We start from the raw sequence: 24004 nt of genomic DNA, 5'->3' as shown, positions 1-24004 counted from the left end.
CGTGAATCCTCTGGAAAGGCGCCATCGAGCTCCCAAAAGGTTGCTCAAAAGGAAATCACCTCAGAAAAAGACGCGGGGCCTGCATGGTCCTTTGGGGCGGGGATGTTTGGCGTAGGCATGAAAATATATCTGCATGCTAGGGATCCCCCTGAAGCCCCAAAGAGCGCGCATGGCTTCAATCCTTTAACCCTGCGCGCGAGAGAGGTGAGAAAAGTGCGGCGCGGGCGGCAGGCGCGAGAAGGAAGGAGGCGCTGTGAAGCTCGAGCCAGTCAGCTCAGGCGGCGAGGAAGGATCCCCCCGGAGAGTGGGAGTGAGTTGGCCAGCCGCCGGCGGCGATATAGGCGCCCCCTCCTCTGCTCCAGGCAGCCACTTACGAGCGGCTCACTTGAGCGGCGCTTCGAGCTCGCGCGGGGCGGGAAAGAAGCCGGACTTCTTTCCGAAGAGCATAGAGCTGGCCCGGTCCCAAGCCTTTGAGGTCCAGCCAAAGGCTCTTTTGCATTTCTGGGGAAACGGCTCCCCGCCCACCCGCTCGGCGCAAAATTGAAGCGCGAGGCGAGCAGCCTCCGCGGGAGTGACTGAGTTCAGACGTAACCAACAGAGGAGGGTGAGGTTGCTCGCGCTTGGAGCGGTGGGACTTTCTCCCTCTGCTCTCCGAGCCCGCCGGAATAGGACCAGCAGCGACAAGAAGCTGTGGCGCCTTCTCCGGCTTGCAGACCGGCTGAAGCCTCGGGAAGTTCTCGGCGCCCATTTGTCAAGAGAAGGGCAACTTTCGCGTCAGTTCTTCTCTGCCTCAGTTCCACGTCGGTGAGTAAGTGAAACGCGGGAGGATGGCGGAGCGTTGAGATGACATCCACGGGGGACGTCTGGCTTTCCTCGGGGGTTGTTACCATCTTTTTCTACCCTACTGAGGGAATAGTCTGGAAAGCATTTGGTAGTGAGGGAGAAAAGAAACTGATGTTTGGGACAACAAAGCCTCTGACTTGTAGACTGCAGTCCAAAAGAGTTGCAGAAAGGGGCAGCGGGGTTGGGAGCGAGGGGGCAGAAGGAGCAGGATAAACATTTATTTGGTTCATAAAAACAGTGAGGGCTGGTCCCATAAGGGCCCATGGGGCACTACTGCCCCACCGGCTTCAGTCTGCCCTCAGGCAGCCCAGAAGGTGCCACTGCCTGTCACGTTTCCCTGCAGGGAATTAGATTCATTAGTTCTGCCTGTCTGTCTTAGCCTCTGCCTGATGTTTGCTTCCCTGCCTCCTGCTCTACCACTCTCACTGGGCAGAAGCTGTAAGGAACAAAATGGTCCAGGCTGCAATTATAAAAAGATTTATCATGGAATACCATCATCATTATATTTTTTTAATTTGTATACCGTCTTTCTATCTTACAATACTCAAGGCGGTTTACAAGCTGAAGAAACAAAAAATGTACATCTTATAACAATCTAATGCAATACAAAAATGTGATAATAAAACATAACTTTAAAATAGGCAACCTACATCAAAAAGTAACATTCAACAATAAAATAATAATACCAACATATAAAAGTTAAACAGAAATCCACTCAACAGTTACAATAAATATCTAAAATATAATCAATAAAACAACGGCAATATGCCCCATTAAGCTCGGTGAGACTTCTGAGTAAACCTACCAAGGCTTGCGCTTTTGGTTTGTCTTCTATGGGGCTTTTTGAGAATCAATAGTGATCTCTTGCATTGGCTTTCAATGACTCCTGCCCCAGTTAGGACCCAACTAAATTATATGGGAAATGTATGGTTATGTTTTCCCTGTCTGTGGTGTGTGGGATCTTAAAAAATCAAATCAATAACAGCAGCAGGCACCCTCAGATCAGGAACTGAGAGAGAAAGGGAGAAAGGTGGCTGAAACCCACTCCATTATTGCCCAAATTAACACACACCCCAGTTGGCATTTATCCCCAGAGTGAAGTTCCTTTTGTGCCAACCCTAACCATAGAGCCTTCTTTCCAACCACACAAATCTTTAAAATGATGCCATGCTTTCAACATGCTTCCCACATAACAGCTTTTTAGAGAGTGGTGATAGATTACTTCGATTTGGAAGACACCAGCTTACGTTATTGGATGCTGGAAATCCTTACATTTCAATAACCTGGGTGGTCTCAAATTTTCCTGTGGGCTGTGATGGCGACTAAAAGCAATGACACCAGAATTTTATCCCCCACCCCAAAAGTGAGGGGCAAGGCCCTTCCTTGTTTGCCTCCTCCGAGAGAGGTCTGGAGAGTAGCAACACAAGAACCATTTTTGCAGAGCCTCTCTTGTTTATGGAATGCTCTCCCCAGGGAGGTTCAGCTGGTGCCTTCATTATACACCCGACCTTTGCCTGATCAACATCCTATATACCATATTTATGCAAATCTAATGTGCCACCGAATCTGATGCACACCTCAGTTTTCAAAACCTTGAAATCAAAAAGTATTTGCTGGGGAATTTAAATGTGCCATAAAACTAATGTGCATCCTAATTTTTGTGACAAAATTTGGCCAAAAAAGTGTGCATGACATTCATGTAAATATGGTACATTTTGTTTGTGGGCTTTTTTGTTTGTTTTTGTTTTTATTATGTACAGTGGTACCTCAGATTACAGACGCTTCAGGTTACAGACGCTTCAGGTTACACGGCGGCAGCAGTGGGAGGCCCCATTAGCTAAAGTAGTACCTCAGGTTAAGAACAGTTTCAGGTTAAGAACAGACCTCCAGAACGAATTAAGTTCTTAACCCGAGGTACCACTGTATTTTCTGTTTTTAGCTTGTATTTTTATGCTGGGAACTGCCCTAAGATTTGCAGATAGAGCAGTATATAAATTTAATAAATAAATATTTTTTAAAACAAACAAACTATATTCTCATAGCTTGCCCTAATTCAGGCAGCATCATAGCAAGGCAGTTCTGCAAATATTTCTTCACAGGTATAAGGAAGTGCAGTTTAGAATACTGCTGCTCCGTCTATTTGGTGTTGTAATGAATTATTTTCTGCATTTGATGAAGTAGTCAAATAGCTTCTTGCCTTCAGGCACGCTAGAATCAAAGATTATATAGAGCAGGGCTGGAGAACAGAGTCACCCATCCACCCATGTTGTTAAATTCTAATGCACATCATCCCCAACCAGTGAGGTAGTAGTCAAGGGAAACAGATATTAAGAACATAAGAACACCTTGCTGGATCAAGCTAACTGCCCATCTAGCTCAGTATCCTGTTCTCACAGTGGCCAACCAGATGCCTGTGGGAAACCAGGGATTAAACATGAGCACAAGAGCACTCTCCTCTCCTGTGGCTTCCAGCAACTAACAATCAGAAGAATTGCTGCATCCAATTGTGGAGGTAGAATGTAGATCATAGCCATCATGGCTAGTAGCCATTGATAGTCCTGTTCTCCATGAATTTGTCTAATCGTTTTTTAAAGCTATCCAAATTGGTGCCCATGCTGGGGGAGCGAGTTCCATAGTTTGACTATGTGATGCATTAAGAAGTACTTTCTTTTCTCTGTTCTAACAACATCAGGAGGCCCACTCTGATGTACAGCATCATCCCAAAAGTGTTGGGCCTCATGGAAAAGTTTTAGGTGAAATCAGCTCTAAGAAGGTTACTGGAAATATGTCCTCTCTCTGGTTTTTGAGCAAGTGTCCAAAATCATAGGCAACATAAGAGTTGACAAAAGTTGAAGCTTACTCAGTACTAATTTTTCAGCTAGTGTGCATTGTGAGTATACACAATATACATCAGGGATGGTGAATTCCTGGCCTGCAGGCAGAGTCAGTGAAATAAAGCTTAGTTTCGCCCCTGCCTGCAGGCCTTATACAGCCTGCCAAGCCTTTTAAATAGGCTTGCCCAACCCTCAACTGGATATGCCAGTGGCAACAGCATCAGTCGTATCACCAGCGGCACTGAAGAGTGCTGAGGAACCGGCTGGAGTTAGGAAATGAGAATGTGTCTTCTAGTCTGTGCCAATATTTCATGAATGCTGTTGATGGCCAAATACTCAGGAAACATTTAACAATTTTTATTTAACAAAAAAATTATATTGTTTGATTGTAAGAAACCCTCTAAGCGGAGCAGTTCCAAGCACTCTTTCCTTTCCCCCCGAGTGTTCTGATCTGCTCCGCAGTGACTCTTAATGACCAGGGGAAGGCAACCTAAGGCCCGGGGGCCGAATGCGGCCCAATCGCCTTCTAAATCCGGCCCGCAGACAGTCCAGGAATCAGCGTGTTTTTACATGAGTAGAATGTGTTCTTTTATTTAAACTGCATCTCTGGATTATTTGTGGGGCATAAGAATTCATTCATTTCTCCCTCCAAAATATAGTCCGGCCCACCACATGGTCTGAGGGATGGTGGACTGGCCCACAGCTGAAAAAGGTTGCTGACCCCTGCTTAATGACAGTGGTATGGCACCAGAGCAGAGAGAACGAAAATCATGTCATCCCTGGCACAGTTGAAAGGACAACATCAAAGTGCAAATTCCAAATCGCTATGGGCCAAGAACGGGGAAAGGCCCTGAGACACAGAGAATGTAAAATCAGATGGTGGAATTGAGCAGATCTTCACAACTTGCATTTGCAGGGGAGCTTAGCCAAAAGTTTCCCTCATCCCACCTATCAATGAGCCTGAAATAAAATACTCGGTTGTAGTAAACTAATATTTATTCAGAGTAGTCCCATTGAAATGAATGGATCTAATATCATTAATATCAATGGGTCTACTCTGAGTAAACATTAGTTGGCTTCAATCTATTGTGTGCATGTGCTCTCGTGTGGGTGCCCACATTCTTGGAGAGCGGCATACAGCCCAAGAAGTAGGTTTCCAGAAGGCAGTGTGTCCCTTTGGCTGAAATTCACTAACCCCGAAAAACATTAATATATACTGTAGATTTGTTGCAGATTTGCAATCCTAGAAGAGTTAAACTCCTAGTGCTAATCTTGATGTTCTTTCACAGTCCAACCTGTCTGGTAATAACAGGAAGTAGAGAAAATTAGTTCCGAATTAGTTGATGTATTTATTCCATGCAAAATTTAACTTTGCAATGATAATTCACTACAGAGGAAATAATGGTAATAACTCTGTGAGCAAGCATAATTACTCTCTGCATTTTTTAAATCACGCAAATCCCTAATTGTGTTTGTTCAGAAAATAATCCACAGTTGAATTGCATCATTGGTTCCCACTCACTTCTGCTGCCACTAAAAAAGAAAATATAAGTACTTCCTTGCTGTCTACCACATCTCCCCTACAGATTGAGTCACCATTTTTCCTGCCATGGCTTTGACTCAGAAAAGCAGTAATTGGGCATCGTAGACACAATGGCTGCAAAAATGTAGACTGAAAAAAAGTGTCATCTTCCATATGCAATTGTAATTTGCTATGAAATCTCATATGTGTACACACGCTCCACATGTATATTAAAAATGTAGAAGAAGCAGGACTCCACCCTGATATTCCCAGCCCTGACGTAACCCCAAATATCTGTGCATTGAATAGAATGTGTATAAAAGAGTGGTTATGTATGCACAGTTGTATACATACAGTTCCACATGATTCAGACCCCTGTGCAAATGAGGTTCCTAGTCTTATAAAATGCCTATACAGGTAGCTCCTTTTTACTTGTTCCTCTAAACAGGCAAATGTTTGCGATGCAAGATGCATGGCAGCATCAAGTTTGGGGGCAGCCAGTGGTGAATGATCCAAATCCCATCCACATATTTAGTGACTATGTCAAGCACATGTGAGTAGAGCAGGGGTAGTCAATGAGGCACCTTCTAGAAGTTGTTAAACTGCAACTCCTATTATCCCTTCCCACTGGCCATGTTGGCTGGGGCTGGCAGGAGTTTGTGTCCAGCAACATCTGAAGGGCACAATGTTTGTCTATCCCTAAAACAATTCCAAAACTCATCATAAAGTTTTAGGAAGTTGCCACTATTTTGGACAGGATTACTATGAAACCACAGCAGTTGAATTTAAGGTGATGTTTTTGTTGTACTGCACACTACTTAATTTCTCGAGTTTTCAAAAGAGCTTTGCATGCCACCTCCTTTCTGCTATTTATCTCCATGGCTATTGCTTCTGCTATTTCTTGGACCCACTGGTCCTCCCACACTGGAAGTTCACGTTGGCGGAAAGACAGAGGTTTTACTGGCTCTCGCCCAACACATGCAAAAAGGGCTCTTACTTGGAAGTTCAAAAGAGATTTCAGGCAAGTAACAATACAAGCCCAGCAGAAGATAAAGGGCTCAGGAGTCATGGTTCAGGAGTAGGGCAAGAAGCTCAGAACTGGATGGAAGCAATTGAGATGTCCAACAAGCTATCCATTGTTCTGCAGCCTCTGACCTGCTTCTCTGTGGGGTCTGGCTTTGGATCAGGCCACAACATGAAAGTTACACCATGGTTTGACTAACTGTTATGTGTGAAACTGGGCTCATAAGTTTATTTCCCTCAAGCAAACAATGAGTTGTAAGCCAAGAACGAACCTTATGATTTGCTTGGAGAGAGAAAAAGCATGAGCCTGGGCTCAGACATAATGCTAAGCCACACCAGGGCTTGACTCCTGGTACTCTACCAGTAGCAGAAGCTTGAGAAAGGTGAAGCAGTCATGGTCTCCTCTCTGTACATCATCATGCCTGTTCATTTGCACTTAGCCATGGCTTGGCTTAACATTATGTCTGAACCAGACCAGTGTCTAGCTGAATGACTGCCATGATGGGTGGTATATGTGGATGGGGCTTGTATGTTGGAAGGATTCAGGACGGGTATGTTGCACTTTCTTGTGAGATCTCTGTTGACAGGAGATGGGACATCCAATATCAGGGATCCCTAGGTTTTGGATTACTTTTCCACATAGAACTGAAGTGCAGTTATTCCAAATTACACTTCGAAGGTAGTACACTTGTTTCATATTTTGTCTAAGTGTGTCTATGTTTAAACTCAGATTAGATCATTAATAATTATTCAGACATTGCCCTGTTAAAAAAGTATCACTCTTTCAACTCCAGTCCTGTATTCTTCTAGTTACTACTTATTTTGTTTGTGACTAGGGGCAACACATTCCAGCTAAAGTGCTTACTAATTTAGACAATGAACAATTTGTGAGCTGGAAGAGCCGGATCTAATAAACTAGTTGTTTATGTTCTGTGGACAATCTGAGACCTTTTTGGTATTTGAATAATGCATTAAAAACAACAACCCAACCATGTCCTTCAAACCATGTCCTGCTGCAGAAAAGTGGAGACAAATCACAATTAAAATGAACTTCATTTTCTGTGGAAACTGTATTGGTAAAGTACAATAATCACATGAAGCCCCATGGATATGGATGAAGGACTAGAAAATAAAGTATCAGAAATGTACAAGATTTGGCATTTGTGTGTTTACCGTGCTGAAGACAGATGGAAAACATTTTTGTTGAATTGCATCTTTGTTGTTGATAATATTTTATACAACTTTTCTTGATACTAAGTCTTTTTCTTGCACTAATGGTGTATCTGAAGCCACTGGTCCCTTCTACTATATAATAGCTTGTTTTTTGTGATTTAGATACAGTATCTTCAACCTTTTCAGACCCACTTTTAACCCAAACATGCATTTGGGGACCCATTTCTTAATCTTTTATCATATATTTGCATGGTGGTAGTGCTCCTGTTGAGACCCACCAGTGGTCCCGATCCACCAGTGATCTAGATGATTATGGTGAGTGTGGAATATCCTGTTTGAAGAGCCTGTAACTGTGGCATGCAGCATTTGGGGAAGACCCATAGCCCCTCAGTAATAGAGCACATGTTGCTGGAATCTCAGGTAGAGCTGGGAAGGATTCCGGTCTCAAACAGTATACAGTACTGAGCTAGATGCACCAATGATTTGACTCAGTTGAAGGCAGCTTCCTGTGTTTCTAACGTTCCCAGCATGCCACGTAGGCATGGATCCAGAGTTGTCCTTCTTTGAACAGAAGGTTCTTTCCATTCATGGAAGGACATCCATCCTTCCACTGGCACAAGGAAGGGAGGCAATTTTTGTTGATTCTCCCATCCCCTTGCCAGTGCCATCCCCCATGTTGTTTTGAACCACCCCCACACAAGCCTTCCATAGATGATTTGTGGGGAGGGGAGCAAAGTGGGGTGCAGGTAGAAGGGTGAATCTGCAGAAATAATATCCTCCCTTCTGCCAATGGGAGCATGCTACAGGCATTTTTTTTTAAATGATCCATTTTTCTTTCAACATTCTTCCAAAAAGTATAATGTTGTACAATAATTAGATCAACTTACTTCTACTCTCCTAGCCTGAGCTAATGATACCATGTGGAATTCAGACTGGATGATTTAGTGAAAGAAAACACACATGGAGAAAGACATCTGCAGATGGAAGATATTAAAAACAAAGATGGAAAGCACAAAAAAGGTGTTGTCTTCCAAAAGCTGGATGGATGGAAAATGAAAAATAGCATTATCCTTATCAAATAAAAACAGTAAAGGAATAGTTCTCAGCAGTGCATTTTCAGTGCGCTCTCTCTCTCTCTCTCTCTCTCTCTCTCTCTCTCTCTCACTCTCTCTCACACACACACACACACACACACACACACTCACAGACACTCACACATTCACACTCACTCACTTGTACATATAACCAGCAGCTCCCAAACTTCTCCCCACAGACAACTTGGAAATTGCTGGTGGTCTTGGCAGACTGCATAATGATTTTTCTGCTGGTTGTAGCTATTTTAATTTTACATTGCTGGCAATTTATGTATTTTAAAACTAGCTTTCTCTAAGACATTGTGAAATCCATTGTGGAGCTTCATAGTGCTAGTGATAAAGATAAGAAATAAGCAATGTCAGATTGCCCTTCAAGAAACTGGTTACTTGTGTGTTGTAGTCATAACATGCTTCTTTTATATACCAATTTTTTTTATTGCAGCCATTAAATCTTCATGAGTTCAAGTAAGGTATTTAAGCTTTTGTAGTATATTGAGGGTTCAGAGAAAACAATCATAAATTCTTCGAATTCATTTCTGTCCTGCTGAATGTCTCTGTCAAAGGGAGCTGATAATTAAGTGATTTGAAATAGGGAGCAGGCTTTCCATGGTTGCAAAAGAAGTGGAACATTTCAAAAGTTAACAAGGAAAATATGAATGTTTTCAAAACAGTAGCTGGGAAATATTTGGGGATTTTGTGTACCGACTAAATAAACTTATATATTCTCATAAATCTAAATAAATTACAGTCTTGTGTGCTCTGTTTTTAGACACAAATACAAATTCTGAGGCTGATTATCCTCTGGCCACATGAATAATTTCCAAGCTCTATTCTTTTTCTATACAGTTTTTGTTATTTGTGCTGTCTTAAGATAAAATAATTTTGCTTTGATGTAGCATTTTGCATTTAGCAAGAGTCTTTCTCTGTTGATTTCTGTTCCTATTGATGTTTTTACACCAGAGCCACTTGGACAATAAGTACCATGTAAAATGAAACCAAAAAGGTTTACCATAATTCTAATAATAAGCACTAATTAATTTGGGGGAAATACTAATTAATGGAGAGAAGGGCCATAGTTCAGTGGTAGACAGAATATCTGCTTTGGTTGCAGAAGAGCCCAGGTAGGGCTGGGAGAGTTCTCTGCCTAAAACCCTATACAGCACTGCTAATTAGTTTAGACAATACTGAGTGAGATGGACTGAATATAAGGCAGCTTCCTAAGTTCTGCTAATTATCTTTTGGAAGAGGGGTCAGCAAACTTTTTCAGCAGGGGGCCGGTCCACTGTCCCTCAGACCTTGGGGGTGGTGGTGGACTATATTTTGAGGGAAAAATGTGAACGAATTCCTATGCCCCACAAATAACTCAGAGATGCATTTTAAATAAAAGCACGCATTCTACTCATGTAAAAACACCAGGCAGGCCCCACAAATAACCGAGAGATACATTTTAAATAAAAGGACACATTCTACTCATGTAAAAATATGCTGCTTCCTGGACCATCTGTGGGCCGGATTTAGAAGGCAATTGGGCCACATCAGGCCCCTGGGCCTTAGTTTGCCTACCCATGTTTTGGAACCTATAACCATGAGTACTATTTTGCCACTCTTCCCGTTCAGGGACTGAAAGACTCAAAGGGACTGAATGTTGTCAGGTCTAGCTGAATGTCCCCCAACTTCCTACTTGGCGACTTCTTTATGGACAAATGCATTCAGAAGCAACAATATACTGATATGTAAAAACACATATATGCCACCAAAGGGCTATCCACATTTCCATTTGCCCCGTGCTTTCTAGCCGTGGTTCTGAGGGGCTTTTCGTTTGCCCCACCGCTGTCCCCAAGAAAACCCAATGTTTACCACTGAATTGTAGCAAAGCTCAATCGAGTTTTCTGCAGGTTAGCGTTTGTTCCAATTCATGTCCTCTCATCAGGACATGTGGAAGTGTGGAACAAGTCCATAGTGGATCCAGTCCTTCTCAGTAGTTTTCAATCATGGACTTAGGAAACCTGCCTGAACATTTATTACAAGTTGTCTACTGAAGTGGTGTGGTGCATGGTAAACTGGGGCTAACCATGGTCATATATTTGGCCATTCTGAAACTTCTGCAAGATTTTTAATAGCCTGCTCCAGGCTTAGTCTGGTCCCTCTCAGACTCTCCCTTAATGGTCTTTGAAATTGCTGTAGCTCCTAAATTCAATGCAAGTGTTAGGCTTACAGCTCTTACATTAGTGACCGGCAAATTCCCCCAGGCTTCATTTGCATGCGTACATAAAGTATAATGCTTGAAACGGGGTGTTTTGTTTGACTACAACTACTTCTGACTTGGTAAGATTCTCAACTGCTGATTGGCCTGATCAATTAGTAGGACTGATACCTTGTTGGGGTAACATACCATCTATTTGCTTAGATTATTAGAACAGGCTGTATGTATTGAAGGGAAATAATGCTTATAAGTATTTGATTAATCAATATAGGAGTGAATAAAGCATTAAAAATGAACTTTTTGTTCCTTTCTGTTGGGTCTATGAAAAGGGCATCCTTGTGGTGACTGGCAGCTGGACAGCATCCCCTTTCAGTGCAATCAGTTACTCCAGTAATAACATTACAAAAACTAGAAAAATCAATAACTGGTGCCCAATAGCCTGACTAGCTAACAGTGCCATCAGTAGTGCTGGTGGTCCTGTTCCTATTTGTGGGCTGTACTTGTAGCTTGTCCAACAGTTTATAAACAGAAGATGATAATCCCCTTAAAAACAACAACAAAAATAATAATAATATAATAATACTACAGGCCCACACATTTCTAATTCAAGCTACATAGCTTTATTCTAAATTATTTTGATAGTTGCACATTGTGATGAAAGCATTTTAAAAATGGTGCCAGCAATGCAAATGTATGCATGCAATATCACATTGTTATGTAAATTGGCAGCAATGTAAAAAGGCAACAACAACTTGCCTAGTTTCATCCGGCCCCTTTGCTGCCTTCAAGGAAGACATTTTTATTCCTCTGTGTGCACTCACAATGTAGCCTTTTTTGTGTTTTATTATTTCTTCCTGTGTTATTTTTATTGTTTCAATGTCTTTGTAATGCACTGAATGCACTTGTTACAGAATGACAGAGTAGAAATCCTTGTCATAAATATAAATAAATCCCCAAATAGATGTGGGCTGTGTTGATACACAGAACTGTCTTTTCATAACTAGCAACTGAGACATCAAGCCACAGGTGTTATACATTAAGACTATCTGGTGACCTGACAAATGGGCCGAGGTGTTCCTAGTAAAATTACTTCTAGTTTATCTTCGCCTTACAAATCTTTATGGAGAACCTAGCAGAAGGTTTCCACTAACAGTTTCACACTTGATATAAAACATATCAGGACCATTTAATCTTATTTAGAAACAGAAGCAAGAGGGGGGTAAAATGCCAGTATATATTTAGGTGATGAAGCACTATATCACTTTTCAATACATGTGGCATTCTCACACATTTTGAGTGTAGAACCTGTAAGAAAATTCTCAGTCTGAAATATTGTTTAGTGAAAGATGTGGTTATTACAGAAAGTTCTGTAATAACATTACTAATATAAAATGTCTCCCTTCCGCCTTCAAATTTAATAAACTGGTGGGCAAAACTTCCACTTCTGAATACTTATGCAAGTTAATCACAGTGTCTCAGTGCTTAATTGGATCTAAATTTGCGTGTTTTTGTGCCTATAGAGGGATGTTTCATCTGATCAAAATGTCGTATCCCAACTCTTGTATTGTAGCAGTAATTAATTTCATAGAGCCCAAATAGAGGTACAGTAGTTAGTCCACTGGGATTTCTCTAAAGGATAGCCTCAGTATACTGTCATTGTTTCAGAGTTACCATAATGTGAACTGAGAAATTTCTAGAGCAATTAGACCCATTATTTGGAGTGCTAAAGAACTAATAATTGTTTGAAGCCTTTTACTGTGTGCATGATTTGAATATAAATGAAATTGCTGATAGCAAAATGCTCAGTCTGAAGCAATTGATACCTATCTATTTTTACATCTTGCACTTTGATTAAGATAGGGTTGCCATACGTCCAGAATTTCCCAGACAAAACTGGAATATGGCAGTAGGAAACAGTGTCCGGGAGGAAATCACTGAAATGTTTGGGGAAATCCGGAAGTATGGCTACCCATGTCAGAAATCTGCATTTTAGCAGATTCCCTTAAAATTAGCTCAAAACCTTTTCTCTTTCTTTTTTGGAAATTTTTCAAAAACTTGACAACTTTGGCCAAAACAGAAAATAAAAGAAAATCTCAACAACTTTTGTATCCGGATTTTCACTTTTTGTAAAATGGCAGTCCTAGTTAAGAGCTGCCCTAAATAAAGCTACTGGCCATCTTGGACAATATCTCTCCTCTGGTTAAAAAGTTGGAACCTATACCTATTTGTCCCCTCTAGGTGGCCTATGATTTATCCAAAGAGCTATGTGGCTGATGCAATTTGACCCATTTTTCATAGTCTTTAGATATGGTTTGAAGTTGCTTAATATTTAATCGGCCAATAATGTGTATCAGTAGTTCAGACTCTGAATTTAATGGTCTTGCATACCCCTAAACTTAATGGTCTTATATAACTTAATGCAGTTTTGGATAAATTTTCTCAGTCCTTCGTCTTATTTAAATATGCATGGGTCTGTGTGACAGGCGCCTTCATTACTTATCTTTGGGCGCCAGGCGAAAACATTCCTCTTCTCGCACACCTTTGGCTAATGAAACAATCTATTGCCTTTTAAACTTTGTATGAGGGGGGAGGGTTATTGTTTCTGTTTGTTGCTGTGTTATGTATGTTTGTGTTTTTATGCTGTAAACCACCCAGTGATCTGATGAAGGGCAGTATAGAAATTTAATTAATAATAGTAATAATATAGGGGCCCTTTTCAGAAGGTGATATGCATTACTTCATTTATTCCACATCATGGGAAGTAGTCTGCTGTGTTTGAAAGCCTTCCTGATTATTCTGCTGAGTCCTGCTCTGCTGAGTCCTCCGAGTTTAGCACCTGTAAACAGCATATAAATCAAATCAACCTCCCCTGCTCAGACTTCAGTTTTGTTAAGACTTTGCTTATGTTTTTCAGAACAGGTTTTGTTTTCTTTTGAACTTTTACATTCAAAGTGAAACCTCATGCAACAATTGAAATGTTGCTGTATCCAAAATATGATATTGCCCTATAGTGTGTCATGACTATTCTTTTCTGTCCCAACTATTTTCCTTGTTATGTTCAGCTCCATCAAAGCTTGATAATCTGACTGAACTATTAAATGTATTGGCAGTGAAGATCTAATGCAATCTCTTCAAACATCAACTACTTAAGACACTTCTAAATTGTACTTTTTGTGCCATTTAGGAAAAGGGCATTGCATGTGAAAGATTCAAGCATATGTAGTCAGAGACCTCTAAAAATAATATCAACACTGAACCAGCAATTCCTTTTCTTGTCCATATAAGTACAGCAACACCACAAAAGAAATCCTTATCTCTTTGTTAAACTCAGCAATACTTACTATCTATTTTGCATATGTTGTGTTCATTTCTGGGGTTTTTAGGCAAAGCTAACATTGTGATTAGAGGAGTCCACTTATCTTTACAATATTATGCTTTATAATGGTTGGTAAACATAACCAATCTTCATTTGTGTTTTTCACACATTAAAGAAATATCTTCAAAGCCTTGTAAATTAAAGGATACAAATTACTTGGAGAATACATTAATGTATAATTAAACACAATGAAGTAATATTAACAATATTATATTAAAAGCATGCACACAGCAAAATGACATTGCTTACCAATTAACAGAAAGTTCTATGTTTCCTTTTCTCAAATAGCGCTAACAAATTCTGTCTAGCATCTTCCTTTGGACCCAGTGGACCACAAATAGAACTCTGCTTGTGTAGCGGGGCTTGTTTTGCATCTCCTTCCCATCCCGCCCTTTTGCATCCACTTAAAACACCACTTTTGAGGAGGCTGCAGCAGCGCAGGGAAGTGGCCAGGGCTCACATAGGCTGTGTTCCATGAGCAGAAGTGCCTTTCTGTTGGCAGAAGACATGTTTGAATTAAAGTCACTTACTTCCAAACTATCTTTAAAAGCACCTGCTCTCCTAAACTGGACTCCAACTACAATTGTTGGAGTAACAATTCATTATCAGATTTCGAAGAACCAAATTGCTATCCATTTTTTAAAATAAGCAGTTATACCTCTTTGTCTTATCCAAAACTGCTTCTTACTGATCATGTAGATAGAAGATACATGGTTTTCGATATGTTGCTTTTTATTTTACTAGACTCCCTTCTAGGTGACCAAGGCTTCTATCAGAGTACTACTCTGAGGACAAGAAGAGTGTAGTAAATAAGATAGTACTGATTCAGACTGCCCGCCCATTTTTATAATATCTGAGAACTTTCCTCCACAGAGCCCAATGAAAACCTTAATAACTTTAATGCTATATATTTGTGTTGATAGACTGACTTCAGGGAACAAAATGTACTTATTGGTTTGTATGTCATTACTTTTTCTTCAGCATTGTCACACTGATTGATGCAGGACTGCACAAGCTGGTTGCTCTTCTGGATCATTCTTTAATATGTGACTCAATCACTGCCATTGCTTAATCTGTCAAAGCCTGCTGGTGTAATATGTGTCCTTTCATTACCCCCCCCCCCCATACCTGTAGTCATACAAATGAAAACATCACAGTGAATCAATATTCTCATTTGATTGTCAGCCACAGCAGTTGTTTGTAGGTGTTAATTCACAAACCAACTTTTGCACCTGCTGTTTTTTTCCTGTGGATATCCTAAGAATGATTCATTCGATCTCTACCAGTAGTATAATATATATTGTTGTGATTTTACTGTGTGCACGCTATGAATGAACTTGTTTTATTGGGCCACAGGCACAGCCCTATCTTAAGGATGGGGCGGGGAGTAGATTCTACAGTTTATAGTTAGAAAACTGCCGACCTTCTGATCAGCAAGCCCTAAGCTCTGTGGTTTAACCCACAACGCCACCCGTGTCCCAAGTTTCAGGATAATTTGTGGCAAATTTGGGGTAGAAAACATAAGAAATGGCACACGTTCAGGGTGAACCTTATGTGAGAGAAGGTTAAGTGGAGGGGAGTTGCATGAAAAACTGTAAATCAGTTTTCCATCATCTGGCCAGTTTGGGCCAGTAATTATAACATCAGTACTTCTGATTTCAACGGGGAAACAGTCGTGGGCATAGCCAAGGGGGGCAGGGGGCAGCTGTTTCTCTCCCCCCCCCCCCGGTAGCTCAAGTAAAACAATAGAAATACTTAACTAACTGACCAATCACATAGGTTTTACGCCCCCTAATAAAAGTCCTGCCCCCCCCAAACAAAAATCCTGGCTACGCCCATGAAAACAGTTAGATCTGGTTTCCAAGTTCAGTCTTTTCCCTCACCTTACATTGTCAAGACAGAGAGATCACAGGAGTATGTAGATTACGGTTGGAGGATGGATGGTGGCTAACGAATTGAGGTTGAATCCTGACAAGACAGAAGTACTGTTCTTAGGGGACAGGGGGCAGGCTGGTGTGGAGGACTCCCTGATCCTGAATGGGGTAACTGTGCCCCTGAAGGACCAGGTGCGCAGTCTGGGAGTCATTTTGGACTCACAGCTGTCCATGGAGGCGCAGGTTAATTCTTTGTCCAGGGCAGATGTCCACCAGCTCCATCTGGTACGCAGGCTGAGACCCTACCTGCCCACAGACTGTCTTGCCAGAGTGGTGCATGCTCTAGTTATCTCCCACTTGGACTACTGCAATGCGCTCTATGTGGGGCTACCTTTGAAGGGGACTCGGAAATTGCAATTAATCCAGAATTCATCCCCTTTGAAAATCTCTCAGATAGTTCCTTAAGTAATATGATAAATCACCTTACCTATATGATGAAACGAGAGGTATGAATCTTAACTGTCATTTACTGTGATACTACTGCAACTAGGATGTGGGAATAATTTATAAGGATAATTGTTCTTTGAATATGCTCATATTTTTCTTGCTTGATAGTGCTTCCCCCTTTTTTCTGACATCACAAAGTACAGTGAAGTTATATATTCAGTTTTTATGTTGGACTTTCTGTATTCAGAGTTTTTGTCTGCAGTAAAATGGCTAATTTGCCTGTATCTTTTAAAAATTCTGTAGGTTACTGAGACCTAGCTATATTAATGCCTGGGGTATGGATCATTTCCCTTCTTTTTAATGGAACAGAGCACCAAAGCCTATACAGTATTTTAGGGGGGGCTTCATGTACTTACAATTTTTGCTCTGTTATATTGTGTCTTTATCTTTCCTTTTCCCACTGCAGTAGTTTGGACATTATTTTTTAAATCATAGCAATTTTTCTATTCATACCTACCTTCTGATTGAGATACCACTTGCCACATGCTGTTTTGAATCTAAATCTGTTGTCATGAGATTCCATTTCCCTATTCTTTCAAACATGTAGCTACATGAATAAAGGAATAAAGCAGAAATTCTTATTCTAGATATCAAATTCTCTCAAGCTTATGGTCATAGAGTTGTATCCAGATTTACAACTCAGTCCTAACCAAGTCTGTTCAGAATTAAATTCAGTGGGGCTTGCTCCCAGGTTAGTGTGGTTAGGATTGTCTGAACAAAACCTTTATTACTTGTTCACTCTCTGCTCCAAATAAAAACATTTCTGTTCATTTGTTTTGCTGCTACCCACCACCCCCTCATTCTGTCACCATATATCTGTAGCACTTTAATATTCCGCTAACATTCTATTAGCTAACTATTTTTGCCATGTAAACTCTGCTGTGCTGAAAGTTTGGTTTCCACCCCACCCTAAACTTTAGGTTTCATCTGCAGTGGCTAGAAAACTGAATGGAAGTCAGATAGACATGCTGGGTTGAAACCAGGTAAGCAGATGAAGGGAAATGAAAGGGCTAGGAAGGAGAGGGTTTAAACAAATTGGTTTACCTATATTTAGTATGTCACAGACATAAAAGTAATTATAGTATGTATAGAAAATCTGGGATAGTGCATGAAAGCTTCAGTGATCCCAGTGAACTAGAATATTCTATGAGAAAGCTTGGGTCTCGCCATGCAGTTCTCACCATTTTCACCATGATGCTGCCATCCCTCTTTTTGTGTTTTTAATTTTAAATTTGCATTGTTCATTGTAAGATTTTGCATTGTAAAAATCCTATGGGGAACTGTTCATACTAAGAGCTTTCTATGCATAGCAGCCTACACATCGCCAACCACACTGCCTTAATACAGATTATTTGAACATACACAGGATAGAGAAGTTCCCCTGTTGCCGTGTTGATTGAAATTATTTTTTGACTATCCTAAAGTTATATATTAGAGTGCATAATAAAGCAAAAACATCACATTTGCTCAGAAAATTCTTAGTTTGCAGCCTTTTAAAAACACAACAGTATTTCAGGTCAGTAGAAAAACGGGCTGTTATCTATTACATAGTTTCAGCGAGTTGGAAGGTTGGCATTGCTGCCTTTCAGCTGGATAGTGCTGGGGTGGGGGCAGGACTTCAGTAAGTTCAGAGCTGTGTCATGCACCTACAGAGCTAATCCAGTACTCCCACCAGCAGGTTTGCATAGCTGTGACCTCACCACTGTCATGCACTAGTAGGTGCTGCAGCGATGCTAGTGTTGGGGCTGCGAGGGCACCCTTATTCCTCCTACCCTTGTTCCCAATGTAGATGATTATTTTCCCCTCCCCTTGTTTCTTACTCACCTTTTCCCCCTGGTGTGAGGAACCACTTTTTTGTGGTTTGCCTCAGGTGCCAAGATGACTTGGGCCATTCCTGGTATCTACACATGAGGCTAAACAGTGCCTCTTGCTGAGGCTAAACAGTGAACAGGTGTGAGACTGAGAACCTCAAGGATGCTGCCTTGAGTTCTTGTATTGTCTTTTACGTGATTGAGCTCTCTGAAACTAGCATTCCAATTTTGAAACCAGTATTTCATTTTTGATAGCAACACAGCACATTCAAATGCATAATCTGAGCATAACATGTGTTTTCCCCCACATGCAATTGTTATATGATCCTCTATATACTATCCATCCATGTGCTCTTCACATTTTTTTCTACAGTGTTTTTGAAACTGTTGATATTAACCCCGATACAGTGACGAGGATTCAATGAATGAATGACAAGCCCCTCTCCATCTCTGACAGATGCCAAATAAGTGGTTGCCAACAAGCCCAAACTACTACAAGGCATGCACCTGGTAGTATGGTATCCATTCAAGTACTGATTAATCCGCATAATCAAATAACTATTGTTACCATTTTAAATGCATTGAGGCTGATGAAAGCAGGATAGATTCTGTCACTGGTGTTCATCAATTTAAGGAGTTTTACTTCTGCTGACATTAATTTTGGCTGCTCTTATTCCAGTTAAGTTTATGAACAAATGTGCTTAAAGAAGAAAGGATCTCCAAACAAGTCCATCAACTACAAGAGTTTGCCTACTTGTTTAATGGAAATCTTTTTTTTCTAAAGAGGACAATAGCCTTTTCTTTCACCTGAATTCTGAATCATGGTTCTGAATCATGGTTCTGAATCATGGTTCTGAATCATGGTTAATGAAGTTGCAGAAAAACATGGTTATGCTGATAATTATTCAGAAGTCATACATTCATTTATTTTAGTTTTATAAGAAACTTAAAACACCTGGTCCCAACATCAACAAAATGTTTTGCAATGCATAAAAAGTAAACATAGAACTTTGCACCCTTTTTTTGCAGGTTATCATCTTTCTCAAGAGTGAGTGGCATGTGAAGGTCTGGTTAAAACAGTTTCCTCAGTTGTCCCTTGGTTCATATGAGGAATTGTTGATGAATGAATATGTAATTCTTTGGCAAAGACAAACTGCCAGCAAAAAATCAGAGGCCAATCAAAATGCACTTTCAGATTTTTTCCAGTTTTCAGAACTTTTATTTGCTGTTTTACACTACTATTGAATGGAAACCTGACCGAGATTAAAAGCTGAAATATGCTGACTGCTAACTGTTCAAAAATCAGCTCCCCATTCTTTGCTTTCTAATAAAAAAGGACAGAGGAGGAAGTCAAGAGGCACCCTCCATATCATTCAATGATCATTTCCACTAACAGCAAACCAGAATGACTTGGTTGGGAGAGTTACTAAGTTAGAGAATGTGATTAAATATATGAGTGGATGATGAAGGGGTGCATCACTGATTTCACTCCTTTAGGAGAATCACACTGCAGGATATCAAAAGGCTGCCCTTGGGAAGAACGGTGGGGTATACATTTACCATATTAGTATTTGCCACAAATCAAAAATCTCTCAGCCTCTAAGAGTTCAGCAAGGAATTTTGGTTCAGCTTCCTGCTATTAGTTGCTGACCATTTTATGTATTTTTGACAGCCATTCTTTCCAGTGACTGTACTGTAATGAGAACCTTGCAGAAGCAGCAATGTTGGACTGTTATTAATTTATTTGCTGACAAGTTATATATCTGAAAGTGCGTTTATACTACTTCTCATATAACTAATAGGAAGCAATGGATCAGGCACTTTCCCTAAACAGTCCAAAGCACATATAAAGTGTGCAGTATTTGGATTACAATTTATGGTTTTGTAGTGCAGGGGTAGCCATTGCAGTGCCTTCCAGATGTTTTAGACTAAAGCACCTATTCTTCCCAGCCAGCATAGCTGATGGTCAGGGATGATGGGAGCTGTAGTTCAGCAATGTTTGCAGGAGACTACATTGCCTGTCCTTGTAGAGCAGACTGGTGGGCAACAAGGGGTGTGAGGAGAGGGAAGAAAAGTCCTATTGCACATGCAGAAGTCCTTGCACTAATGGGACTTCATTGGATGCAACCCCATCTGCCCTGTAGTTCATATAACTGCCATAATTGAATTTTGTGCCATTACTCCTTTTAACTTTTTCTGAGAGAAGATAATTGGCACATAAAGATACACATAAAGATATATACAGATAAATATGTATAATATGAATTGTAATTGTTTAAAAGGCCTTTAATGATACAGCACAAGAGATGTGGACCGGAAATCCAGGCGCTTTTGCAAATTTTTGCAGTATAGTTTCTTTGTAATCTTTTTTACCTCAGTCAACTCATCCCTTGCTTCTTATATCTGTCAATATTGTTGGAAAATTTAGCCTGTTGTTGGAACATTATTTTTTTTTTCATTTACAGATTCACGAAGGCAGGGAGAAAACAACTGACCAACTGATTATTTTCTTCTAACTTTAGTGAAGAGATGTGTGTGATTGACAGAACCACAAACAAGAATTCTACAGAGGCCCAACCTGTTCTAGGACTGGTCTTGGGTAGCATCTCCCTGACCACAGTTGTCATGAATATTTTGGTCCTGTACGCAGTGAGAACAGAAAAGAAACTGCAGACTGTTGGCAATCTTTATATTGTCAGTCTTTCATGTGCTGATGTTATAGTTGGTGCAGCTGTCATGCCACTAAACATTGTGTACTTGCTGAAGGATAAATGGATCTGGAATAGAAATGCTTGCCTGTTTTGGCTGTCAATGGATTATGTTGCTAGCACAGCCTCCATATTCAGTCTCTTCATACTTTGCATAGATCGTTACCGTTCTGTCCAGCAGCCACTAAAATATCTCAGGTACCGGACCAAAACTAGAGCCTCTGTTATGATATCAGTAGCTTGGCTGCTCTCTTGTATGTGGGTAATCCCAATCCTTGGCTGGCGTAATTTTTATAAGGACAGCAACACAACTGTTAACGATGGGGCTGATAATGGAAATATATGTGAAACAGATTTTTGCAATATCGTGTGGTTTAAAGTTTTGACAGCCATGATAAACTTTTATGTGCCGTCACTGCTGATGCTTTGGTTCTATGCAAAAATATACAAGGCTGTCCAGAGGCATTATCAGCACCGGGAGCACATAAATGGGTCTTTTATATCATCCTCGGAAAAATCAGGTATGTACAGTGGAAGGCTGCAAGAAGTGCATAAGATTTGTTTTGGAAGCGCAAGTAAAGATATTGGACACATCTCAAACGAGAACAGCTGTGACCAGAACAAAAGAACGGCAGCCAAATACCCAGCAAGCAGTTTTGTTGACGTCCCAAAGGATTTTCGTTGCAGTAACCATGAAGTAGTGAAGCTTAGCTGTTTTCCTCTAGCCCTTGCACAGAGTGACATGAAAGCAGGCATGAGGTATGACTGTGTCAATAAAAGCACTCAGAATACAGAGAGCCTTTGCCTCCAAGACTTTGAGTTAAACAAGACTTTGGATGAGAAGATTTACGCAGAGCAGCCTCCCTGCAGAAATTACTCTGATTTCACTCTAGAGGATCATCCTTATATCGAAGGGTGTTTCCCTCAGTATACCAACAAAAAAGACAGCACAAGTCTCCGTCAGTTGAAAAAGACATGGGAGAAGCTCCGCAGCCATTCCATGAGTGTTAATCAAGGGTTGCGTATGAACAGAGACAGAAAGGCAGCCAAACAATTGGGATTCATAATGGCGGCATTTATGCTGTGCTGGAGTCCATATTTTGTTTTCTTCATGGTCATGGCCTATTGTGAAAGCTGCTACAATCGGCCAGTTCATATGTTTACTATTTGGCTTGGCTATATAAATTCTACTTTAAATCCATTTATATATCCACTCTGTAATGAGAACTTCAAAAAGGCTTTCAAGAAGATATTTCATATGAAACCCTAACTTCTTTTTTGGAATATTCTGGGGTGGACTGAGGCAGGGGATCCTCAGTATCATGGTGGAAGGAAAAATTGACTTTCTGGTACTATAAAGAATAATTGCAAACGCAGCAAATTCTTTTAGAACATCCTTGGGAACTGAAGAAATTGAAAAGAGTGAAAAATGAAAAGGAGAGATTTGGACAATTTAAGTAAAATATTGTGCTTTTATTAATTAAACACTCCCAAGTTTCAGCGTCAGGATTGTTTTTGTTTTGAAAATATTTTCACTGTATTTTTATTTTCCAGTTCTATTCTTTGTAAAACTGAGACAAAATTAAGTATGTTAGCACTTAACCTAGTTTCTAAAGCTGAAACAGATGTTTCTTCACTTCAGTGGTCAGTTTGCTATTGTCACTTGTCTCTTGATATTATTATATGCTCCCTGATTCCCAGAGCAATGAGAATGATTTGATGGATATAGCAATCAGTTTTACCGCACACAATATTGGTTGTAACATGTGTCAGATACTTAGTGGTTGGTATACCTGCCTCTGTTGAACTGCAGATTGTAAACTCCTTGGGGCTGAGACTTGTCCTTCTACACTTGATAAAGCACCGTGCACACTGCTGGTGTGTGTGTGAGAGAGGGAGGGAGGGAGGGAGGGAGGGAGATACATACGCACACACTCACACTCACATACAGGTCAGTGTTAAGGCAATGCTTACATTCACAATGTAGTTCTCGCAGTAAATCAGTGTCACTTGCCCAGAAACTACAAGTGACTACAATTGATACATTGCTGCCTTCTCTCTTCAGCTCTCTGTAAACATCACTTTTTATAAATATCAGAGCAGCATTCCATAAAACACCAGTTGCAAAAGAAAATCATTGGAGTCTTATTAAATAAATTAGACAGCAATGCTTCTGAATGCCAGTTTCTGGAAACCACAGGAAGAAAGAGTGTTCTTGTGCTTGGTTTCTGCTTGCAAGTTTCCCACATTCATCTGTTTGGCCACGAGAACAGGACAGTGGCAGACTTGGGTATTATGGCACCCTGTGTTAGGCCAGCATCCCCCCACCCCGGCCTCACACTGCCAGGAAATTACTAATTAGGGAAGAAGTACTGGGTAGATTTACAGACTCTTGCATGATGGAAATATATGGAAGCATTCCATGAAATTTGCTGCAGTGGTACTGCTAAAAGAATTTTTAAAATGTCTAGTTCCACCTCAAGCAGTTGTTTGAGATGTAAAGGCAAATATACTGACTTTTTAATATATTAAAAATTGTGTAAAGGTATTTCAAGTATTGCAACTTCTTGAATGTTATTGAAGAAATTATGAGAGATGTGCCTGTTTACATTATATTATTAAATGATTTGAAAAACAGTGTGAAAAGGAAACATAGGACTCAAGTGGACAGTTAGTTAGCAGGTGCAAATCATCCTTGTGAAGAACTGGAAAAGTAATAGGAAACAATAAACTGCCAAATGGTTTAGGAAAGTATGAATGAATTGATCATGTGCAAGCAGCTCTTACCAAGGTCCTTCTGAGTAGTAATAGAACTGTGACTAACTTTTTTGAAGGGTAGGAAAAAGTTAGTAAGACTGGACTGAAAATTAGAGAAAAGACAAGTGAAACCATGTAAAGAACTATGTTTGTGTTATAGACCACAGGAATAAATGGTTTGTCTTCTGTATATTTTAATATATTAATGTGAGATTGTAAATGGTTTTAATGTTGAACTCCTAAAAAAATTAAAAGTAGCTAGCAAATGTTCTTGAACAA

At 40.4% G+C, this 24004-nt stretch overlaps 1 protein-coding gene across 6 annotated transcripts; it reads left to right on the top strand.

The window, feature by feature from the left end:
- Positions 1-24004, top strand: HRH1 (histamine receptor H1). 6 transcript variants are annotated; one of them, XM_083603449.1, is made up of 4 exons: positions 584-804; positions 5957-5989; positions 17383-17432; positions 18634-24004. In XM_083603449.1, exon 4 carries the CDS (start codon positions 20790-20792, stop codon positions 22236-22238), a length of 1449 nt encoding a protein of 482 aa, XP_083459575.1. In that variant the 5' UTR covers positions 584-804; positions 5957-5989; positions 17383-17432; positions 18634-20789; the 3' UTR covers positions 22239-24004. The 6 variants fall into 6 exon arrangements, with proteins under 6 accessions (XP_083459577.1, XP_083459578.1, XP_083459580.1 ...); XM_083603453.1 differs by lacking the exon at positions 17383-17432 and adding an exon at positions 8297-8417 and having other exon boundaries at positions 20736-24004; XM_083603451.1 differs by lacking the exon at positions 5957-5989 and having other exon boundaries at positions 1-804; positions 17370-17432; positions 20726-24004.

This window comes from Podarcis filfolensis, assembly GCF_964270895.1.
Source record: "Podarcis filfolensis genome assembly, chromosome: 2".
NCBI classification, from domain to species: Eukaryota; Metazoa; Chordata; class Lepidosauria; order Squamata; family Lacertidae; genus Podarcis; species Podarcis filfolensis.
This window is presented reverse-complemented; position numbering and strand designations above follow the sequence as displayed.